Source organism: Nicrophorus vespilloides, unplaced genomic scaffold (genome assembly GCF_001412225.1).
Source record: "Nicrophorus vespilloides isolate i.1.1-1 unplaced genomic scaffold, Nicve_v1.0, whole genome shotgun sequence".
Taxonomy (NCBI): Eukaryota; Metazoa; Arthropoda; class Insecta; order Coleoptera; family Silphidae; genus Nicrophorus; species Nicrophorus vespilloides.
This window is the reverse complement of record NW_017098599.1, coordinates 340,717-365,078: the sequence shown is the minus strand read 5'-3', so window position 1 is coordinate 365,078 and position 24,362 is coordinate 340,717. Positions and strand designations below refer to the sequence as shown.

Genomic DNA, 24,362 nt, shown 5'->3' with positions numbered 1-24,362 from the left:
GTGTTGTGTTTCGTGCGTTTCGTTCGTTGTTCGATCGTTTCTTTGGGAGGTGGCAAATATGTTGGAGAGAGCCGATGATAAAAGTTCTTCTGAGAAGATCAAGAAGCAGACGCATCTTTACATGCAGGATAGGTCGATGAAATGTATAGTAGGTAGACGTCTGCTCATATGATGATAGCTAACTAATTACAGAAATGTTGTCCTGAAAGCCCAAGTTGTCCTCGTACGAAAATCTTTGCGTGGTGTATTTGCACGGCAACAGGATAGAAAGCATCGAGAATTTGGATGCTGCCGTCAATTTGACCAGCCTCTATCTGCAAAACAACCAGATAGAGAAGTTGCAGAATTTAGGCACATTCCGCAGGTTGAAGAAACTGCACCTGGGTCACAACAGGATCAGCGTCGTTGAGAATTTGTCGGGTTTGGACAATCTTCAGGAGCTACATCTGGAGAAGCAACAGCTTCGAAAAGGGGAATGTCTATGTTTCGATCCTAGATCAATTACGGATATTTCGGTACGTTTTTGTATATATGCTTGTAAATATCATCAATGCAATCATTTGGATATAAGAAAAACATATTTCTTTTCTTTGTGTAGAGTACGTTGCAAGTGTTGAACATTTCTCATAACTGCATTAAGTCGATAAAAATTTTGAATCCTCTGAAGAGTGTGCGCGTGTTCAACGCCAGTCACAACAAGTTGGACGACATTGAGGACATCCTAAAGACGGTACAGCAATGGTACTATTTGTACGAGGCTTCTTTCACTGGGAATCCCGTTGCCAAGAGGCACAAGTATAGGGAGAACATAATTGCGAGAACCGTGCGCTTAGGTAACAGTATAATACAAGTATCATCAATTGAAAAGTTTTCTAATTGCTACCTTTCGGTTTAGAGCTGCTGGACAAGAAGGAAATTAACGAGACGACGCGCTGCTTCATCAAGAGGTTGGAGCGCGTCACCAAGGTGTCGCCCAGCGTCAATTTGGCAGATTTGCATGACCTCCCAAAGAACTATCCGCATCCCTTGCAGAAGGCCGTCTCCTGTTCAATCATCCAGAAAGGATTGTCGGTGTTAGGTAAATGCAATGCGGACGACGAATATGTCCCATGGCAAGCGCGTAAGTATCTTATGTATTTAGTAGTATAATATACTTGTTACACTATAAATATGAAGTAATTTATTAAATTACTTCAGTAAACTAGTATACGAAAGCAACATTTTTTTTTAGTTTATATATAATTATGTTTCAGTGCCGCAGAGCCTCAAGAAAAAGAAGGGCGTTCCTGGTGAAAGGAAGAATATTGCAGCAGCCCTAGGTGGGAATGGTCAATTTAAATTGGGAAATATGTGAGTTGATCTTCGTGACATATTTTTTTTATAAACATATTTATTATTAAATAAAACTTTGTAAAACAACTTTTCTAAAAATAATAAAAAAATAAAACATAAAACTATTTCATAGTCACAAAAATAAAATAAGAAAATGCTAAAAATATATATATATATTATATGTATTTTTTTTTTCTTTCTTTTGCTTCATTCAGTGAAGAAAGCACTGCGCCTGTGTACACTTAATGCTTAAAATACGATTTTTGTTTTTAATGAATGCTATGCTTTGTAGAAATTACATAAGAGTTTGGTCGTACACATTAAATATACACACGTGCAAAAAAAAGTGTTTTAGCAAAATAATAATATGAAATAATAGTAAAATAAGAAACAGCAATAAATTTTCTAATTTTAATTAGAACGTAAAAATAAAATAATACAGTTTTCATAAATCCATATATATATCAAGTATATGAAATAAAAAATAAATTTGTTTGTTTCAGACGGAAATAATAAATAGACTGGTTTTGGAATACATGAACAAAAGAAAAAAAATGTAGCGTACAGTTTTATATATCATCCATTGTTTCCTTAAATTACGATTTGTTGCACACACAAATAAGCTTTTCCTTCTTCTCTTCTCCTTAAAATTTGATGAACACTTTAATATATCATTTTTTTTTTTAATATATATTTATATATTAGTATTTTTTGTTTCATATATATATTTTATATATAATAGAGATTCTTTTGTTTTAAATATATTTTGAATAAAATAATAATAAAAGTATTATTCCAACGTAGAGCTTCTTTTTTTTTAATTAATTTTATTTGTTTTTTTCTTACACATAGCACGCAGATATTGAATTCGTGTGAATTTCGCGTCTTTTACGTAATAATATTGTTATATAATATACATCTTAGTATAGACAAGCACCTGGAGTGGAGGTGTTCAATGTGACGTGACGTTTAGATAGAAGTAATAAGCTGCTAAAGGGAGACGACTATACACAAAGTGGCGCGAAAATAAGGATTAGTAGCGCGTTCCGCTGTGGCGAGACCGAATGTACAGAACAGTAATAATAAACAATTGGTATTACTACTATACTTAGTAATATGTAAAGCGTAAATAACTGTATGTGCGAACCCAAGAAATGCCGTAAAACGAATAGAAAATATGTATATACCACAATCAATAGACAAAAGATGACATCGAGCATATCAATTTTATGTGTTAATTAAGTTCGCAGAAGTAAGCAATATCCTAGATGCTTTTACTGATCAATAATTATTGCTGCTCCTGTTGTTGTTGCTGCTGAGCCGCTTGCTGTTGAATCTCAATTTTCTCGACTGTCATGTCCGGATTCATCGCAGTTGCTTCTTGTATAGCTTCAGCAAGGGCACGATCGTGATCGATTGGGTCACCGTCCGACTGGATGGTGATCTTCTGCTCGACGCGTGTTTCTACCACGCCATCCTTCTCGGTTTTATACTGAAGAAAAAAAAAGTGTGAACCTGCGTACTCTTATTATTTCGTAGCAAACTTACGGTGATCGTTTCCACGGTCCTCGTCTTGGAGGAGATTGTCTGAGAGCTGACGATCTCTCCTGTAGCAGAATAACTACCATCATCGGATTTGAGGTGAACTTTCCTTGCTTCCGTCGCAACTACAGGAACGTTGGTCGTTGAGGTGCGAGTCACGTTTGGATCGCCGCTGTAAACGATGCTCTCGGTCTGCACGATTCCTTCTGGAACAGCCTTTACCCAAAGAACACATTTAGTATCTATAAATCTTAGCTTTATTACTGTATTAGTCGAGTCAAACTTGCTGTTCTCATTTTACCATATTTCTTGTTTGGTCAGTAGTACATGTTACGGAAAGAAAAGAAATCTAATGCCATGCCATGCACTTTGCAAGACCTACCTTGTGGAAAACGTTATCGTAGTATGGGTGGTTGGGGTCATCCGGTGGGTCGATTGGGGTTCCGGAATCACCGGAACTCGTCGAGCTTACGCTATCTCTGCGGCCCAGCTAAAAGTACAGCCACATAGCCATGCAAAACAAGTCTTAGCAAAACGAAACTATTCTAGTAGTAGGTTTCAATGTAAAGTAATCAAACAGTCAAACAAAATTTTAAAAAATGATTGAAAGAGTGTGCAAAATGGTTTGGAAGGTGTTAAGATTTGGTGTAGAACAAACCTGATCGCCGCTTACCACTGTACTCGTGGTCTTAACTTCTTGCGTTACCGTCCTCTGCTCTTGCCTGGTGGCACTTGAGGTCATCGAGTGCGCCACAGTTTTCTCTTCTAATTGCTGAGTGCGTGCGTGAGTGTCTTCGTGAGTGGTGGCTGTGCGCGTCGTGACTGCCCTAGCCGTCACAAATGGTGATTTTCCATCTTCACCCGACACATCCGCCTTTTTTAACGTTTATTAAAACGAATAAAAGATACAAAATAAAATAAATAAAAGCAAACTAAAGAAATAGAAAAGATACGAAAGAAGCAGCTTTCTTCTTCAACGTAGGAATCGCGCTTCGTGACTTACCTTATTCACCTGCGTGGATATCGTGACCTCACCGGTTCGACCGTCCTCGACCTTCTCCTCGATGTTCTGGGTGACGCCGCCCCTATCTTTCGTGACGACTTGCTTGGTGGTCGTCTTGACAACGACAGGACCCGTCTTCGTGCCGAGGCTCGCAAGATCACGCAGATTGTCCGTTCCGTATTCGTTCAGATCGTCGTCGCTACTCTCATCTCCGGATTCCATGATGACCCGGGTGTTCTTCAAGTCGCTGAAATGTGACGGATCGATCTGGGCGTAGTTGAGGATCAGCTCTCCGGTTACTGGATCGGTTCTCGCTGTTTCCGGATCGATGTTTCCTGTTTCCGGGTCGATGTTGCCCCATTCCGTATGGATTTTACCAGTAATTGGATCAATTTCTCCGGTCAAAGTCAGTACCTGCGTTACCTTGGTGTTCGCACTCTTCACCAGAGGATCATTACGATCCACCTGTACGATTTTACCGGTCTTCGGATCGACCATGCTGTACATGTACACAGTTGACGTGGTCACCTTCAGGATCTTTCCTGTCCTCTCATCAACCTCGCAATCGTTCGGATCGATCTCCCTCGGCTTATCCGTTTGCGTGATCAAGTACACCCTGATAATCACCAATCTACCTGTCTTCGGATCAATTTTACCATATTTGGTATATATTTCGCCGGTCTTCGGGTTGATTTCGCTCACTGAATACAACGGTGCACCGGTCTCATCCACTTGACCTGTCTTACAAAAAACTTGCTTTGTTTCCGGGTCAACGACAGATGTGGACGGATCGAATTTATTATATTTGGAGACGATTCCAGTCTTCGGGTCCAGATAACCGTAAATGGTAATGATGTACCCGGTGATGGGATCCACTTGTCCGGTGGAGTAAACCTCTTTCCTTGTGATCGGATCGACGTGGTCGTAAGTCCACACTTGATTGGTTTTCGGATCAATCTTGATGTTCTTCAGATCCCCTGTAGCCACTTCGCCGTTCTCTTGCAATTTGGGTTGTGAGATTAAGATGGAAATGATGCGTCCATAGTGCGGATCGAATTTACCCGTCTTCGGATTCACAAGTCCCTTGAAAATGATATGCCCAGAGTTCGCATCAACAATGCCCTGTTTAATTTCCTGCTTTCCGGTTTTAGGATCTGTGAAGGTTAGGGTGCCGTTGATGGGATCGATCTGACCGTACTTCGTGTCAACGGTGTGATTGTAAGGATTATATAAACCTGAGGAGAGATCCGGTTGGGCATTCTTCGTATCGATTGTATTCTTCTTGGAATCAATTTTACCGGCGAGAGCGACTACTTGAACCGCAGGTTCGATCTCCTCTCCGATGGTGATGACCTGACCCAAATTGGGATTAACAGTGTCCGTCTTCGGATCAACAACTCCATCGGTGATGATCACGTTACCATCTTTGTCCAGAACGATGGGTCTGGTCACAGGTTTGCCGCTCTTATCCAGACTTGTGATGGTCATCAATTTCAAATTGATAGATCCAAACTTTGTGACGATATCTCCTGCAGCAGCGTTGATCTTCGCCTTGCTGGAATCCATTTGACCGTTCGTCAAATCGAATTCGTTAGGATTCTGTGGATTCTTTCTGGCTGTGATAGTAGTAATCTCAACGATGGGATCAGCTTGTCCGGTGATCTGAATGGTTTGTGCGAAGGATGGATCGATCTTTCCAGTTTTTGGATCGCACACATCCTTGGAAATTGTGAATACTCCAGAATTTTCATCAATCTCTGCCGATTTGCCTTCAACTTTACCGGTTTTGCGATCGTTGATAAGAATTTTGTTGGTCTTAGGATCGATCAGACCGTACTTGCTCTCGATCAAACCGGTGATAGGATCCAGGTAAGCTGTGGATTCTTCGACCACACCCTTCTCAGGATCAATTTTTCCAGTCTTCGGATCGACTTTTCCGGTGATCACAAAGATTTTAATTAATCTCTTCCTCGGTGCCGCTGGAACGGTAGGGTCTTGGGCCTGCTTCAAGCCGACAACAGAGAAGATTTGGCTCACATTCGAATCCACTTTTCCAGTGTTGGGGTCACGGATTTTATTTGCTGCGGTATAGATTTGTCCTGTCGTAGGATCTACACGTCCTTTCACAACTTCCGTCTGTCCACTAATCGGATCTCTAGTAAGGATCGATCCAGTTTTGGGGTCGACGATGCCGTATTTTGTGTCGATCAAACCTGTGTTTGGATCCAACACTCCAGTCAGTTGTTCCTCCACGGCATTCTCCATATCTACCAATCCAGTTTTCGGGTCCTTTTTGTAGGTGATAACCATGATTCGAACCAAACGGTGCTTGGGAATATCCGCTCCGATGGTCTGCGTCTTAACTGGCGACGAGGACTGCTGTTGTTTCACAGGAGATGATTGTTTCTTGATGGGAGATGGTTGTTTTGGCGGTGGCACGACCGGTGCAACAACTGGCTTCGGTTTAACAGGAGATTTATCCCTCTTTGCGGAACGTGGAATGTCTTTACCTATGGGCTGCTGTGCTGTTACGTTATCAACAATTGGCTCTGTAATATGGACGGAAAGAGCTCTTCCGAAGTGGCTATCAACTTTACCGGTCTTCGGGTTAACAAAACCACCCTTAAAAACGATTTCCCCGGTATTGGGATCGTTGTGGCCCACTTTAACGTCGGATTTACCAGTCTTCGGGTCTGTTACCATCAGAGTTTCAGCAAGTGGATCCAATAAGCCGTATTTGGTGTAAATTACATTCTTCTCCGGATCATACAAACCTGTCGAAGTTTCCGGAGCGTGAGCGTGCTTGGAATCGATCACGTTTTTCTTGGAATCCAATTTACCGACGTACGTCGTGACCTGAATCTCTGGGTCGACCTCATCCAACATCTTTACGAGCTGTACCATGTTCGGGTCGACTTTTCCAGTTCTCGGATCGACGACGCCCGTTGAAATAACGATATTATCATCACCGTCGATTCCAATTGGACGTTCTTTGATTTCTCCAGTTTTCGGATCCTTGCTGGTGATGCGCATCAACTTCAAATTAATTGTTCCGTTCTTGGTGATGATCTCTCCAGTTTCTGGTACCAGTTTTCCATTGGTAGTTTCGGTCCTGTAATTTTCCAAATCCAATTTTCCGGTGGCCGGATCTTTCTTTACTGACACTGTGTTGATGGTGTATACCGGTTCCTTCGGATCGACGACATTCATCACCTGCGAGAATGTCGGATCGACTTTGCCCGTCTTGGGATCCACCACGTTCGAATCAATGAATATCTGACCGGTGTTCTCGTTGATTTGTATTGGAGATACGACTGGTTTACCTTTACCATCGGTCTGCACAATTTTACCATTGATCGGATCGATCTTTCCGTACTTGGTTTCGATGATGCCGGTTACTGGGTCGACAGCACCCGTCAATTTCTCGACTGTTCCCTTTTCGGTTTCAATCTTTCCGCTCTTCGGATCCTTCTTTGCGGTGATCACCAAGATCTTGACGATCCTTTTCTTGGGGATCGTGTGCGAGCTGAGGGCGTTCGGAATTTTATTTTGATTTATTGGTGAAACGCTATCGACGATCGTGATGATCTGTCCGGCAGTTTCGTCCTTTTCGAACGTTTTTGGATCGATGATCGGACCGTAGAATGCGAGCTGCCCTGTAGCCTTGTCGAACTTGCCTTGGACAACTTCTTGTTTTCCGGTCAACGGATCGGTTATGGTTAAGGTTCCTTTGGCCTTATTTATTATTCCGTATTTGGAATCTATGTCGCCGTTATCATTCAACACTCCTACCGACTGATCGACGACTCCAGTTTCAGAATTCAGTACACCAGTCTTCGGGTCTTTCTTGCATGTCACGACCATCAGTTTGACGAATTTACCCTCCTTCGGTTTCTGCTCTTCGCTTATCTTCTGAGGTACTGCTTTCACAGGAGAAGATTCCTCAACCTTCTTAGTTTTAGACGCAGTCTCTATAGGCAATGGTTGGATGTTCACTTCTGGTTCAACTTCCGGTTTCACCAAGCAAATTTTGATAACTCTTCCGTAATTGTTGTCGGGCTTTTGCGTTTTTGGATTGAAGAGTCCCTTGAAGAGGGTGGCTCCGGTAGCCGGGTCTTTGCTGCCACTTTTACTCTCAGTTTTACCAGTCTTCGGATCTTGGTATGTCAACGTCTCGTTAACAGGATCGTAAATTCCGTATTTGGTATACACCTTTCCGGTATCGGGATCGAATAATCCGATGGAATCTTCGCTTGTGGAGTTCTTAACATCCAATCCTTTCTTATTGTCAACCTTTCCGGCCATTGAAGTTACCGTGACGGAAGGATCCGCTTCGCTGCCGATTTGCAGGATTTGGCTGAGATTGCTGTCCTTTTTACCGGTCTTCGGATCGACGACGTCAGATAATATTATAATATTACCTTGGCCGTCCAATTGGATCGGTCTTTCAGAGACATTTCCGTCTGGAGTTCTGTTAATAATTTTCTTGTTCTTCATGTCGATGGTGCCATATTTTGTGACAATATCACCACTTTTCTGATTCCATTTTCCGTTAGTTGTTTCCTTATGTACCTTAGTCGGATTCAAAGCTCCCGTGGCACGATCTCTTTCTGCAGTGACAGAAGTTATCGGCACGATGGAATCCTCATCGGCTAATGATATTAATTGACCCAAATGCGAATCTACTTTGCCGGATTTATCAACTACACCATCGTTGATAACAATCTGAGAAAGATTGTCATCGATTTCGATCGGTCTCGTATCTTTGCTGGTGATTATCATTTTGCTGGCGCGATCAATGGTTCCGTACTTGGTCATAATGCGTCCAGTGGTCGGGTCGATGAGAGCATCAAGATCTTCGCTTGTACCTTTCTCCGCTTCAATGCGACCGGTTTTCGGATCTTTCTTAGCAGTAATTACTTTGATTTTCACAATACGGCGCTTAGGTTGACCAGCAGGAATCTGTTCGCAAATGGAGATGACCTGACCCATATGTGGATTCAACTTATTGGCGACAGGATCGTACACCGATCCATTCGTAATGACAATTTGCCCAGTGATCGGATCGAGAAGACCCTGCACTAGTTCTTCTTTACCGGTAGAAGGATCCTTAACGAAAACAGTACCCTTCTTGGGATCGATGATGCCGTATTTGGATTCGATCAAACCAGTGTCAAGGTATTGTTTTCCGGTGCAAATATCGGATTCCAAATTCTGCAATGGATTCTTCTTGCCGGTAAGGACGAACAGAGTCACCGGTTTTGTATTATTGGGATCTCCAAGATATGGTGCTACTACAGGAACGGCAGCAGATGCAGGTTCTTTGTTGTACAGTTCTCCAGCAAGAAAAGCGGCGCTGTCGTCCTTCGGATCTGCAAGCTTGTATTGCTGTTGCTGCTGAGCCATCGGGCCTCTTGCACTCGTCGGGGATAGTTCCTTGCCCTTAGCCTTCACCTGATCATCACCACCTGGAGCATAGTTGAAGGCCAAACCCGTTTCCCTCTTGGTGGTGGGCGATTGCTGATCATCAGCACCGTCACCTCTGTTCCCAGGCTGGTTCTCGTACGAGAATCCCTGCGTAAAAGGTTTCCTCGGCGACTGTGGCTTCTCCGAAGTTTCGTAATCGTAGGGCTTCGTGTGTCCTGCCATCTCCTTCGCAGCGTCCGCCTTTTTCGGAGACTTGTCTCGCTTCGAACCGAACGATAGGAAACCAGGACTCTATATACAAAGCAAACGTGCAACACAAAAAAAAACAAAATAATAAGAAAATAATAAACATGCACGAATATTTACATTATATATACGAAATAATAAAGAATATGAATAGTAAATAAATAAATACAAATCTATTGTACAGATACTAATAACTAAGAAGGTAGTACTTCTTGAAAAAAGACTCTTACCTTTTTGGGGGACTTCTCGTTCTCTCCGCTCGAGTTCAGATCGGAATCGGTTCCGTTCTGCTCTGGCGTTGCGTTGTGGTCGTGGTTCTCCTTGTCCTTGTCGTCCTTCTTCTTGAAGAGACCACCGGAAGGCAGCACAGCGACTCCTCCCACCGGCTTCTAAAGGAAAACATTAGACATTGGTTAGAGAATCCAAGCGAGACGTGAATCCGAACGAAAAATCGAATCGAAAAGCTATACACGTCCAAACGCACACACAAATAATAATAATAATAAGAATGATAACAACGACAGAGATAAATCCAAACAAAACTAAATAATAAACAAAGACAAACTGCAAAGTACATATTGAAGAATAATGTATAAAGCCGGCTTCTTGCTAAATGTAAATTTACGAGTACGAGAAATGTAAGTACTACTCGTAATTATAATATTTTGTATTCGCGTAGACTACAATAATATGTGCTTCTTGTAGCAGCAAGAAGCCGGCTTCAAGATATGATAATAATAATAAAGATGCCAGACAAGTAAAAGTGAAAATAAAAAATATCAAAGCTAAATAGAGAAAAGTTCTACGGCGAAGCTTTCTGAGTATATATGTATATATAGATATAAATAAATATACACATAGAATAGATCTGCATTTGCGATTGCAATCAAACACCTTTTCGCTGTTTTCATCTGCCTCGTAGTGACCCTCCACCGAGCTAGACGAGCTTAACGACGCCGTCCCTGCACTATCTCTCCGAGCCAGCTAATATGCAAAGTATTAATACTATGGTTTGTGACTCTATATCCAACATTCCTTCCACCTAAATATTATCTCCTAAAATTTCATCTAAACCTACCTTTTCCTTGCTCTTGTCCTTCTTCTCCTTCGGTGATTTGCTTCTTGCAGGACTGTCGATGTCCGGAATGTGTTCCGGAGGATGCGACATGGTGTGTCTCTTGTTTGCTTCGTTATAATCGTCTTCGGGAAGAGTTCCACCAAGTGCTATAAAGAACACACATAAACATGCATTACATAACATCAAGAGCAATCATATACAATTGTTCGTGTTGTATACTTCATTGTATACAGACAATTTCCCATAATTCGTGTTCGTGTCTTGTATGATCATCTTTACATGGGAATTGTACTACACAATATTTAACAATTATTTTTATTTAATGTTACTTTAATTTCCTCTGGTATTTTTGCTAAGTTGTTGGAGAAAAACAGTTGCCATGTGACAGTATTGCTTTTAGGCAATAAAATTACTGACAAAATGATTTCATATTGGTCTACTTATAAAAGTCTTATGTATTTTGCTAGGCAAATGTTGTAATTCGTGAAAGTTACATAATTAAATGCTCTTAGTGTTGAGCACGAATAATTTGCAAGTTAAGGTTTCATGAGTACTAACAACGCATTAACTCAATAATATACTGAATGTAAAGGACTAGATTCTAATTGTATTAGTTCATTTGCATAGTTCACTTACGATCCATGCTGCGAGAGGCAAGGCGACGTCCGGTTAAGGAACGTTCGAATTGCGGTGCTGGTCTCTCGATGGGCGTCTTCTTCGTTTCGTAATGGGTGCGTCCCGAGTAGCGGAACTTGGATCCGAGACGAGGGAACAGCGAGGACTTCTGGTTGTTCTCCGGCGACATCAAACGGAAGAAAGTGTGGTGCTCCACGCATGTCTTCCACAACTTCTTCGCGGCCCGATGATTGGCCAACTTGAAACCGATGGTCGATTCGAACTGCTCGAATTCACCTGGACGGATCTTGATGTAGAAGTTGTGCCGCTTATAGCTGATCTTCAGGATCTTCGGCCAGGCGAAGCGATTGATGCGCAACCGATCGCGGTATACCAGGAGTCCGGAGGCGCAAACACCGAGCATGATGTCGACACCCTCCGAGTCCTTGGCAGGATGCAGATCGACGCCGTACATGGCCAGCTTCTTCGCGTTCTCCAGGTAGTGGAGCTCGGCCTCAGCTGGATTCTGTCCTCTAAAACACATATATTGCAATTAGAATCGATGGACAGCAATTAGTCGTAATTTGTACAGTACTTGTGGGTCTTGTGCAGCTCCATAACTTTATCCTGAAGCTCCTGCGTCTGGTTGGGCGCGAACTTGAAATCCTTCAGATAGGTGCCATCCATGGAGGCGCTGTCAAAATCACCCAACTCCGATTGGACTAAATAAGAGCCTAAAAGGGCGTGAGTGACAAAGGAGCAGGGCAAACGATTGTTGATGATGTCGTTTCGGATCTGCAGACACAGCTGGTAACGCGTGATGTCCTCCTGCAGTTGCGCTGGATCCGGTGGATAGAATTTCACCTCGAAGCTGAACTTCCATGGTTCATCTACGAATAGAAATGAAATAGTTAAATCTCAATAAAATTAATGTTTATGATCGTTTCTATACTTTTCATGAACTTGGTTATTCGCTTGTCCAGATCCAGCCAATTCCTCGGATCGTGCCTGTCGACGTACACCAAACCAAAGTAGTCCTTCTCAATGAGATTGATGGCTTCGCACACTTTGTTCAACAGTTCTTGTCCTTTAGATTTTCTCTACAAAGTATAACGGAAGTAATTAATAATTTTGTGCAAGAAGAGGTGATTGATGATTACCTCGATGAAAACGTCTACAACAACACCATCGAGCATTGTGACTTGGGCCTGGGCGTTGGGTCCGGCGCGGGCGGCCGTCGTCTTGGCGCGTTTCGCCGGAGACGACGTCGAATTGTTGTCGTTGTCATTGACGACCATTTTCTTTTCTTCTGGCATAATTCCTTGTTGCAGTTATATTCTGTAAAATCAAAGAGAAAAACAAATGAAAATATATAAATATTGCCGCATTTCTCTTGGTTGTATGTTCGTACACTTTAAGAGTGTAGTAATATGGATTGCGTGATGAGAAGGAAGGAACGCGACCAGAGCTCTGGGCGTATCACCACTACCCTATGATTATATTTGCGCGCCGGCGACGGCTGGGAGCAGCAGCTTTATTACTTTTAACTCAGACATCCAGTCGCCAATTATTAAATACGTTTTTTTTTCTCTCCCTTATTCCCCACATCATATGACTCGTTTCACGATCAATTCCTACCTTTTTCAAAACGACACGTTCGAAATGCACATCAACAGACCCTGTTGGCTGTTGGTGTTATATTATAATACTGCAGTTTAAAAGTGCGAAATGATCGCATAGACTGCGGTTGATTCTCTTTATTTATGTTTCATTTGAAGAGACATGACGATATACATGAAATGTGAGTCAAATATTACAAAGAGCTCATGATTTCATCGAGGAGACTGGACAAGAACCGCGTGACATCATCCTTATGTAAGCGGAATTATTACGCGTTGAAAAAAAAAATACATTCAATTAGGCGTTTCTTTTGCGGCCTTTCTGCGTGCAACAATAACAATGATATTTATTCATCTCACTGGACACTCCTCACTCAAACCCAAAATAAACATAAGAACGACATCACAGAAGACACTCCCAAGACAACAAAAATATCAAACTTATCAATATTTGTTATGACTTATATCCTGTCTCAGTTCACGATTACTTATTTTTGTCAGACATTGATAAAATTTGAACATTTTTTTTTTACGTTTAAACGACTAAAATTCCATAAACAAGTTTCTGATTAAGTCTACTCTTGTTAGGAATATGCAAAACTAATGAAATCAATAGTCCTAAGGTCATAGAATGTAGAGAATTTTCTAACTTTACATCATCAATTAATATATTATTATATTAGTTTTATTTTATCTAAAAACATATTTCACTTATATAATATTCTCCCAATGCAAAGCACAGTTTAAAGTTATAGTATAAGATAGTCAACTACTGAGTAACTTGTAACAATTTTTAATGTTACATTTAGAAATACTCCAATTAATTAGAAATAATCCAACTGAAACCTTTACTACTTTAATACAGTCAAAAGAATTATATTAATTAATTTCATGGAAAACAAACAATTATTTTAACAACGCGTTACTACCCTGTTCGTTTGACCCATTTTCCATGCTGGAACCTATTTGTTATCAATCAATGTAAGTAACACTGGGAGTGTCTTCTGTCAATAGGATTAATTTACGGTTCTCCAAGCATTAACACAACACGTGTTCTCACGGAGGACACAAATGTAATCATTCTCTGTCTATATGTTTGTTTTTATTTTTGATAAGTTAGAAATCATCATTGTCGCTTCGGAGCAGCATTAGTCATAAATGAGCAAGTTTCTCTTTAGCAAGAGAACTACCGTACATGCAGATATTGATCTGCAACGTGCTTGGCTATAAACCAGAATATCTTCGTCGCCTTTCCACGGACGTTCCATTTGGTATTTAATTTCCACATAGGTTTTCTCCGAAACTGGGTTAACAACAACTGCAACGGAACAACTTTTAAACGAAAACTCTCTGTTTTTTCCTTATACAAAAAAAAATACATCACTTGATTTATTAATACATTTATGACTAAAATGTAAAGAATTTTACGATAAATCAATAAATTTCACATGAAACGATAGTAAGTGAAAAATAATAGTAATTTGCGATTAATGATAAATATTTAGATCTATGAATAGCGAATATCTTTAAATAACTTTGGTGATAAGATTAGAGCGAAACTGAAGTTTAATTATACTGAATGGAGATCGTAAATAAACGGCGGTACGGCGATGCATAGAACACAGAAATAAACAGAGAGTGATGTGATATAACTCCTTCGGCCTGATGCGATTCGCAAAATGTGTCGTGTTACTTTTTTGTCGTTCGTTCGTTCGTTTGTTTATTTGTTGCTGTTGTTATGTGGAATCGCAATGGAATGGAATGCGAGGAGCGGTGGAAAAACAGTGTCAGAAGGTGTGCGTAAAATGGAAATGTTGCAGAATGAAAAGCGCGCTTCGGAGGATGGGGGGTGCCTCTGTTTATAGATGGGAAACGTGCACTGGGTCAACGGCCCGACGCTCGAGAAGACCCGCACCTGTGCATAGTGCTGCTGAGCACATAGACAATGCCATATAGGAGATTACAGGTGTCTCTTTGATCATCTCTACGGCTACGAGATGCGAAGACAAAAGACTCGCCGGAACGTGATCCTTCACCAAAGTCGGGACTAATTGATCAAGTTAATTGTGCAATTAGACCTTGTACGAACTAATAACGCGAGATGATATTTCGAAAGCGCGCCTCGAATACTCAATTTCATTTGCTTAATTTATTCCGGAGAGCGGAAACGGACGGTGGAGACTCACGGTTGTCCGTGCCATGACATAAGCCAGATATTTGATATTTTAAATATATATATATAAACAGTTTTATTTTCGACGCGAAACGCCTCTTCTTTTCTCTTCCCATCCGCATTTATTTTACTTGAACCAAATGCAATTTGATGATCTTCGAACATCCGTATTTACAATTTCCTTATTTTCTGGATTCGCTCAGGAAATTATGATAGAGAATCCCGAAATACACGTCCATCAAAAATCGATTGAAGTGAGGTCACGTGGAAATTTTCAAATATACATTCACTTGTTCAAAATAATTCGCTTACTCGGATGAACGTAAATAACAACAAGTAAAGTATAAATGTTGTCATGGTAATGTGTCAACTTATCCGAGGGACAAGCTTTACATTGCTTTACTGTTAACCGACTATCAAAGGGAAAGTGCGGAAGTAACGTGCGCGACCCACGCTCGATTTCCTCACGAACTAGAGAAAATTTCTTCGAAACGCGTTTCACTTTCCCCAAAAACACGCAAAAATTAATATATTTGATTACTAGTTCATTTTATATAACAAAATTTCAATTAAAGCCAAAACCCAACACTTTAATAGGTGTCTACAACGAAATTTGTAACTTTTAACAATTTAATCTAATAAGTTATTAAAGATTAAACAATATACAATTTATATTACTCGAAAACTTCAAAATTCAAATTAAAGCTAATATTATAAGCTTTAATATGAGTAAGTGGTAAGAATTATAATTAGCAATAAACATTGAACAACAAATTTTTAAGGTTTAACAATAATTATTCTATATAAAGCTAAATATATAAGCTTTACAGTGATATATAAGTTATTAAAGCATTAACTATTATAATTAAATATGTTTAATGCAAATTTCTCAGTATTAATTACACATGATTACATCATTTACCTTCAAAATTGAATATAAATAGTTATGATTCACAGGCTGTTATTTTTTTTTAAATTATTTCTTCAAAACTGCTGTAATATCTAAAACACAAATAATAAAAAAATATCTTGAACATGTTTTGAGATCATTTATGTGTATGCTGTTTTAAATCACTATAGAAATATGTGACCATATATATATAAACGTTTTTTTTTAGATTCTCTGATCTGGCCGATTGAATAGCACATAAAGTCAACGCGATCATTGAAATCTTTTGATATCAATGAGTCATCGGTCACCATAGCGACATGCGAATGACACCACGTATCTCTCAAACCATAATAAATCGCAAATAAGTAAGCCTAATCAATTAATTGGATTCGGCTGCAACGGAGAAATAAAATAAAATAAAAACTTATTTCAGTTTGCGTCAAAATTGGTTCAAGGATTCGGAGTAGTTGCAGAGAAATTGGGACAACCGAAGGATGAATGAGGATTTAATGGATGCCCCAATTAGAGTCGAACAATATTAATTAATCGAGTTGGAAATTAAAAAAAAAATATATATGAGATAACGACTTGGCAACTCGAAAGTTGTGGGAGTGTGATGCAATGGAACGTGATTGTAGCGGTGTAAAACGTTTGAATTTGCTATTGGTAGAAGAAAAGAGAGAAGTCGTCATCGTTCGTTATAATGTAATAAAAATTAATGATATTATTGGTTGAGAAAAAGGTCGTCGTCGGTGCTGCGACTTGAGGTCAAGTATGATCATTCGCTCTGCGCGCAGCCAAACAGACATCATCATCATCATAATCATCGCTTAAAAATAGACTTATATTTACCTCTTAATCGGTCTTTTCGCGATTTGCTTATTTGTTTTCAATTACGAAAAGGAGTCAATGTAAACAAGTTCTCTAGCTCAAAGCATTTAGAAATTGCACGTCGAGGTTTACATCATCGGATAGAATGTAGATTGGGTTTAATTGAATTGAATTACCTTTTTAACATTCCTCCGCAATTGCTCATCGCACATCCTGCGACCGATTGTCTCAGGATGAAGTAGTAAAGTAAGGAGATCTATCTGTTACAAAAAAAAAAACCTTCAACAAAAATTGTTTTGTTTTCGTTTCGCCGCCCGTCCGAAGAATTGGGTCAGACGAAAACGCTTCTTGACCGTAGTCCGTTCCAACGGTAAATTTAAAAAGAACCCGATGCTCGTGGTGTTCGACTCTTTTGGCGCCCATTCGAAGCCCCGAGGCCGGAAAACGCCTCCGAATTTGGTTTATGCACGAACAATTCAATTGCACCGTCTCATAATACACACACACAATAATAGAGTGCTGCTGTTGGACGTGCTCGGACGAAGATTGCCTTTAACAAAGCCATGAATTATCTCGAAGAATTAGTTTGACTCTATTCTTCGTGTTCGGTCATCGCGCGGAGTGAAATATTCACAAACTATTCGAGTAACAGCGTAGATAGACACTATTATGTTCCTTACTTCCATTCGTTTAAGGGAATTTAATTCAGTTTCGCATAGTCTTCGATGAGGTTAATGTAGTTTCATTTCACTGATCGGTTTCTCTCACAAGTCTTAAAAGTTTCTGTAATTGAGTCTTCAGTGCAAATTAGAAACATATGTAACGCAATAAAACAAACAAAGTTTGTTATTACGAGTAAAAGCACTAAAACCTTGTATATGAGATAATTTTATTAAATAAATTTGTATTTCCAACTTGAGGACATTTGCTCCTCTCAACTGATGCTTTAACTCTGACCTAAAATATAATTTAATAAAATGAATCATACATGTGAAGTATCTTAAAAGTAATAAATTCACAATATAACATTCTTGAAAACGCGATTTTGTAGTTGCTCCGACGCATTCTTAAGTACAACTTTCAGTTGTCATTAGTAACCAGGGTTTGGTTTCTTGACAACCCAAACGAATCCTTAACAAACAATAAATGAATGCATAGCAACGTTTTAAACAACTTTTCCAATAAATGAAGGAAATGTCATGTGTCTCAATGTGAATAAACATTTTCGGTGCTATTTTTATAGTTTCACATAACAATTTTAATCATATATAATTGTGAATAAACATTTTTGCAGATGAAAAAGGAAATCGTGATATGAATAGATCAAATGTGAAACATGATGCCGTTATAAAATTGCTGGAGTTTCCACACGTATCAAAGAACTCATTGCTCAAAGAAATAAGCTCAATATTAGTATTTAATATGTTATAATGTGTACGCACAGTAATTTATAGGAGGTTGAAACTGATTAAGTTGGAGTGTTCCTTTGACTTCACGATACCACAGATTCAGTGATGTTTTTTTCTTTAAATTTGATACAAGATCTTGACTCGTTGTTTTCACGAGCCTCCTTCAATCTTGTGCATTAATTACGAGATTGGTGGAGGAGAAAACTGTTTGCAACATCTTCATGTGCAAATGCGGTCGTTGAATGCAGACATTGTGCATTTCGTGGGAGGCATTCATGAAACGTAATTACGGTGCATATGGAAAAGGCTGCACAACGCACATCGACTTTGCGCACGACGATAAAACGCTTTAATTATTATTGTTCCTATAGATCGCAACATGAATTTCGGTCGTGTTCCTATTTTCGTGCGAACCATATTATATTTCTTTTTCTAATTTCGCTTTTAGCCTGGACTCGAAGGTTCGACATTGGCTGAGAGGACGCAATTATATACATTGCATGCGCATTTCCACAACAATGACTCAAAAATACACGCATTAATCGCGCCGACAAATCGCGTCCACGTTTATTACGTTATTCTGGTTTGCCACAATCGATGCAATTGCTATTCATCAAAACGGAATTTACTTTCAGAACATACCGTTTCTTCATGAATAATTAAAACATTACTATTCATTTCATATTATAATATATACATTGTAATCTTCTATTTAGTAAACCACATTTATCTCATAGAAATAAACCATTATTGGATTGGATTTAATCAATATGAAACTTAGTACAAATTCGTAAAAACATTCGTATACATTTAAAAAGTTCACAATGATTGGCAATAAACCTTGGCAAATAAACATACGTTAAATAAGTAACGGTTTTTTCGAAAACAAAGAATATAAACAATTGTATTCATGTTGGATTTGCAGAACTAAAACTCGTTTATTCGTTGACCATCATTTTGCAGCGTTATTCTAATCCGAAATGATTTAACTGCGAGATTCAAGGTGAGCTGCTGCTGCCGCTACACCGTTTCATTTCCAGCGAAATGGTCTTCGTCATCATCTCTTCATCGATTGAACCCCATCTATTTGCACACAATATGACAGTCTCAGACGTGCGTGACAAATATCAAAAAATAGACTATTGAGCGGCTCGGTGGTTCGCCTTTGATGTCGGGTGAAATTAACTTTCATACTTTCCTCTTCATAATTTCACCATGAAAATACTCAAACCGTATTTCAAACTTAATTTAAGAAACATTATCAAATAAATAAGGGTTAATCTACCTGCACGGTAGTAACGCATTTACATCCCATTAATATTAACCCTTCAATCTGTTCACTGCTTGGCATTTAATCATGTACAAATTCTACTTGACACAAGCTTTTATAAATAAACTGAGTCAATCACTGAACGTAACGTTTATTTATATATAAAAAAACATTCGTTTGTTATGACATCACTGCTTCGAATATACCGCAAAGCAGCAATTTATTAATTGTTATGTGAAATAATTCGTAGTATCATATGAATTCTATTTGTTTCGTGTCCTTTTTTTTATTGGGGCTGCGGTACATGCGGACGAAGAATATTAGACCTCGGGTTCACTGCACTCGGAAGGCCGGTATTGATTAACTTAGAAAATTTGAAAATATGTGCTCCTCCGTATATTATATACTAGAAACACGCTGACCAAACAAAGTTCCTCCACGCAACATGTCCCAGATGCAGTTACCAAATGCAATTATCAGTGAACAAACTACATTCATTAACACCAAATACATTATCTTTCAAATACCATTAAATCGCGTAACAGATAATTATTTTAGGATATACATAGAAAACAAAAAAAATACTTTAGTACAAAACAATTTAAAACTTGACTATGTGTCACAGGATATTTATTAACACAAATCATAGACGACTGTTGTTACATAAATCCATCGAAAACAGTTTTGTTTCGTTTGTCCTGTTTTCGATACAAAAAAAAAATGTGATTGAATCGCGAAAAATCCTTGACCCATATCCTTCCAATGGATTCTCAAGAAATGTAAATACGATCGGATTTCTGAGTGCATCAGCACTTGCAATTGTACACTTGGATGAGTAATATCGTGCGTTTGTTTGGTAGACTTCCAAAGCAGCAGAACAGAAACAATACATTTGCTGATGATGAGTGCACAATGAAAAAAAAACAATACCATTTATTTGTGTGGTCTATAAATGATGATGATTCGTATATATTATTGGTATAATTATCATAGCTGATGATTGATTCAATTACGTGCTGAAGTGCAATTTAATGATTTTATTATAAGCTCATTGATTGATTTATTTGTGTAACTGTCATTTGATTAGTATAATAATTCTATAAAGTTTCCATTCAAACTTTCAATCATTTACATTTTATATCGCACTTTGTTCATGCATCAATATGTTATTGTATAAAACAAATATACATTTTTCTATAGTGACAATTGTTTATATAGCTTTTTTTTTGCAGAATTAATATAATTAGCAAAACTTTATTTGAAAAGTGACTTCTTGAAGTATTCATTGATTGAGTAATGTGAACTGGGAGAAATTAAAAATGATTAGATATTTGAATGATTAATTAGGATTCATGAGAAAGTAAAGTTGCGGTTAATTTACTGAGGATTGATCCAATCATTGCTGCAAGCAACGGTTTTGACTCATCGCGAAGTTCAATTGTGAAATTAGATCACGATTATTTATATGTCGTTTGGTAGCTTTGGTAGAAAAAGAAATAACAGTTGAAGATAGCGATAGCGGCACGCCGAGAAACGGTGGATCGAGAGAATGACATCATTTTTTGGTTTGTTATTGCCTTGATGATCCGCGAATCCAATTGGATTTGAAGCAGTTTTCTTCTTCTAGTGATTGTTTTGATTTTCTGTTTTGTTGGTTTTAAGTGAGAAGACGCGTCTCGGCTGCGAAGAAGACCTGAATAGACACGTATACACAAACACACCTGAAAGTGACACAGGTTGTTGGTATAAACACCTCCCTGCGCACCGCGGCCGCCATCCATCAGCTATCCTCTTGTTTATTTTCGTTTCGGAGGTGTTTTTTCTTTTTCCTTTTTTTTTGTTGTTGTTTTGAGAGGAAATACGAGGGCACTGGCACTCACCTATTGGGCGTTCAGCTCATGTAAAAGTAGGTTGCGGAAAAGGGCCGATTCGTGGATGTATTTATGGAAATACGGCAAACACATTCACAGCGTACTGGGATGGGCCAGACCATAAACAAAAACACTACCAGCTACACACTCAACTTGAACGCTACTCGCCAACTAACGCAACTGAACGCAACCACACTCTGTTCGATGCTCTGACCACGACCACCATTCGTAATCGGTGGCGTCGTCGTCGTCGCCGTCTGCGCAACGCGCTCTCCTTCTTTCCTACGTCCACCTTATCATTCTATCCTTGATAAGGAGACGACGATTCCTGAAAGCTTCGCGAATGTTCATCAGTTTGAATTCATCCTTTTCATGGAAATACCATCGGTACTACTTTTCGCAAGCGTAGCGTATGAACACGTAACATGGTCGTCATTCTATTAGCATTACGTCATTCCGCATAGTTAGGTATACCGTCACGCCCCATGACCATCATATACCATGGCAACCATAGCTTCCCTCTCTTCACCATCAACCTTCATGTAAACATAAATGTAACCGTCGCGAAAGGCTTGGTCCTCCAATACGCGGATTCAAATAATCCCATCCTTATCCAAGTTATTGTTCGCATATTTCTTGAATTACATACATTATTAAAATAAAAGTATTCAAACATCTTCGAAAGTTGCATGTGCGCAGTCCAAATCTAAAACGAATTAAAATAAATAAATCCAATTCGAATAATTAATTTAAACTTACCGATACTTTCTTCAAGCTTCACCAGATGCCGCTTATCAGCAGAATTCCATTAACACAATTGCTCAGATAATTATGAAACTAACAGATTTAAGCTTATTATTTAAACCTTCAATTTCTCTAAAACCTAGTAGAATTCTTCAATTTTCTAAATCTAAAGAAGGAACATAAATAAATCCAATAATACACATTTGTATTATCAAATTCGAACATTACCTTATCCAAATCTTATTATAACGTTCAACATTTAAGTTCAACTTCTAAGCAGATATTTCTATTTTTACCACAATGAAAATCATTATTAACAATGAAATCATTACTATTTCCAGAAAAACATTATGCAACTTATTGATCAACCTATAGTATTAAGCAGAGTATTCAAACTTACCTTTTCTTTCCTTAAAGCCACATTTATCAAAACATGTTAAAAATTAAAGCGCTGATTGAATTTTACCAAAAATGAAACTTCAATAAAACAATTGCTGCTGAAAAGTACTGCAAATTCTTCTTAAATTAAAGAAAATTTAACACTTAATTCTCTATCTGAAGTCATAGTATTTAAAGCATAGTAGACAGATACAATTCTGGATGAAACTTACATGGAATACTGTATTTTTTCTGGATGCTGGTTCTTTGAAATAAATACTGTTTCCAGTGCTGAAGTCCAACTAATGGCTTATATTCTAATTAGAAAATTGATTGTTCGCATTTCAGAAGATCATCATTTCATTTTGATGCGTATCGAAAACGTTATATTTTTATTTCAAATACTTAGTAACTTATGTTTCTATGACTGATTACTGTTGGCCATCTTGCAGCAACCGGTAGGATGACAGCGTTAAATATTATTTCCTAACCTGTAAAGTAAATCGATTGAGTGTACATTGTTGTTAGAGATTCGTTGCAGTTTAGTGCCCTTATAGTTCGATTCAGAATGATGCAAATGCACCCGAGCTCCATGAACATGTCAGCAACGGACTGGATGGATGCTGCACACAGCACAGGAGTAAGTTCTTCAGCAGAATCGTATTTATGTCGAATCATCCTCACAACATATATTCCACCCAAGTAATATGTTTATGAAGAATTGAACTAATTTTCTATAGGGTCTTTTCATAATTGACTGTTTTTGTTATAGTTTTTTTTAGCTAATCAATACTTTTGTGTATATCTATGAAAAGATGACAAGTAACATATAATGTTGTTTTCTTCAATTGGTTAAAAATAAATATATTGCATTTTATTAATTAACAATGATGAGAAGTAATCTTTTTGTGTTACTATATCACTTTCATTGGTGAACTAGCACAACTAAAATGTTAATATAAAGTAATATAGATAATTTGCAGCCTGGATTTACATATTTTGTTTATGTATAACAATGTTGATGTTAATATTTTTAATACTATATCATTAAACTTATTTTGTAGACTTCAATTATGGCTGCTGAATTTGATGGAGGTGTAGTTATTGGAGCTGATTCCAGAACTACAACTGGGTATGAAACTTAATTCTTTAGAAATTGTTATAAAACTAATTATTTGTATTTTTCATTAAGAGCTTACATCGCGAATCGCGTCACCGATAAGTTGACCAAAGTCACGGACAACATTTACTGCTGCAGATCTGGATCTGCCGCCGATACACAGGCCATTGCAGACATTGTCTCTTACCATTTGAATTTCCATTCGTAAGTTCTTAATATTAACTTCCGTTTTAATTTGTGCGCTATTAATTTGATGTTTAATGGTAGGATGGAATTGGGAACTCAGCCGTTAGTTGAAACTGGAGCCGCTGTTTTCCGCGAAATGTGCTACAACTATCGCGATTCTCTGATGGCCGGTATCCTTGTAGCAGGATGGGATAGCCGCAAAGGCGGTCAGGTTTACTCCATTCCAATTGGCGGTATGTGCGTGCGACAGGCCGTTTCCATTGGTGGATCCGGTTCTAGCTACGTCTACGGTTACGTCGACGCCAACTTCAAGGAAGGAATGAAGAAAGAGGAATGCGTGGACTTCGTTACTAACAGTACGTAGATAACTTTGTTAAAAGGAATTCTTATTTTAGCGAATTGTTCTTGCAGCTTTGAGCTTGGCTATGGCTCGCGATGGTTCTTCGGGAGGTGTTGTACGTTTGGGAATTATTACCAAAGACGGCGTTGAGCGCAGAGTGAAATTGGGCACCGAACTGCCCAAGTTCTACGAAGGTTAATCGAGTTCTCAAGCACTTGAAATAAAACGTAATTTACTTCTATTTTTTTTCGGTCTTTAATATTTAATAATAAAAAATTAATTATAT

General features: G+C 38.6%; 3 protein-coding genes across 10 annotated transcripts; 2 read left to right on the top strand and 1 right to left on the bottom strand.

The window, feature by feature from the left end:
* Nucleotides 1–18: 18 nt before the first annotated feature.
* On the top strand, nt 19–1,354 carry LOC108562836 (protein phosphatase 1 regulatory subunit 42-like). The gene is made up of 5 exons (XM_017921305.1): nt 19–148; nt 210–515; nt 599–833; nt 896–1,120; nt 1,254–1,354. Exons 1-5 carry the CDS (start codon nt 59–61, stop codon nt 1,352–1,354), a joined length of 957 nt encoding a protein of 318 aa, XP_017776794.1. The 5' UTR covers nt 19–58.
* A 777-nt stretch (nt 1,355–2,131) lies between these two features.
* Nucleotides 2,132–21,538, bottom strand: LOC108562847 (protein 4.1 homolog). Of its 8 annotated transcripts, none has more exons than XM_017921317.1 (13): nt 21,318–21,537; nt 12,404–12,581; nt 12,196–12,343; nt 11,839–12,133; nt 11,265–11,776; nt 10,629–10,774; nt 10,445–10,534; nt 9,781–9,939; nt 3,878–9,595; nt 3,533–3,748; nt 3,257–3,364; nt 2,881–3,090; nt 2,132–2,824 (listed from the first exon to the last, which is right to left on the bottom strand). In XM_017921317.1, the coding sequence occupies exons 2-13, from the start codon at nt 12,557–12,559 to the stop codon at nt 2,621–2,623; spliced, it is 7,962 nt and encodes a 2,653-aa protein (XP_017776806.1). In that variant the 5' UTR covers nt 12,560–12,581; nt 21,318–21,537; the 3' UTR covers nt 2,132–2,620. The 8 variants fall into 8 exon arrangements, with proteins under 8 accessions (XP_017776806.1, XP_017776809.1, XP_017776808.1 ...); XM_017921320.1 differs by having other exon boundaries at nt 3,548–3,748; XM_017921319.1 differs by having other exon boundaries at nt 9,781–9,936.
* Nucleotides 21,539–22,886: 1,348 nt separating this feature from the next.
* Nucleotides 22,887–24,361, top strand: LOC108562883 (proteasome subunit beta type-6). Its single transcript, XM_017921379.1, has 5 exons — nt 22,887–23,070; nt 23,495–23,562; nt 23,623–23,754; nt 23,818–24,092; nt 24,148–24,361. The coding sequence occupies exons 1-5, from the start codon at nt 22,999–23,001 to the stop codon at nt 24,273–24,275; spliced, it is 675 nt and encodes a 224-aa protein (XP_017776868.1). The 5' UTR covers nt 22,887–22,998; the 3' UTR covers nt 24,276–24,361.
* The last annotated feature ends 1 nt before the right edge of the window (nt 24,362 follows it).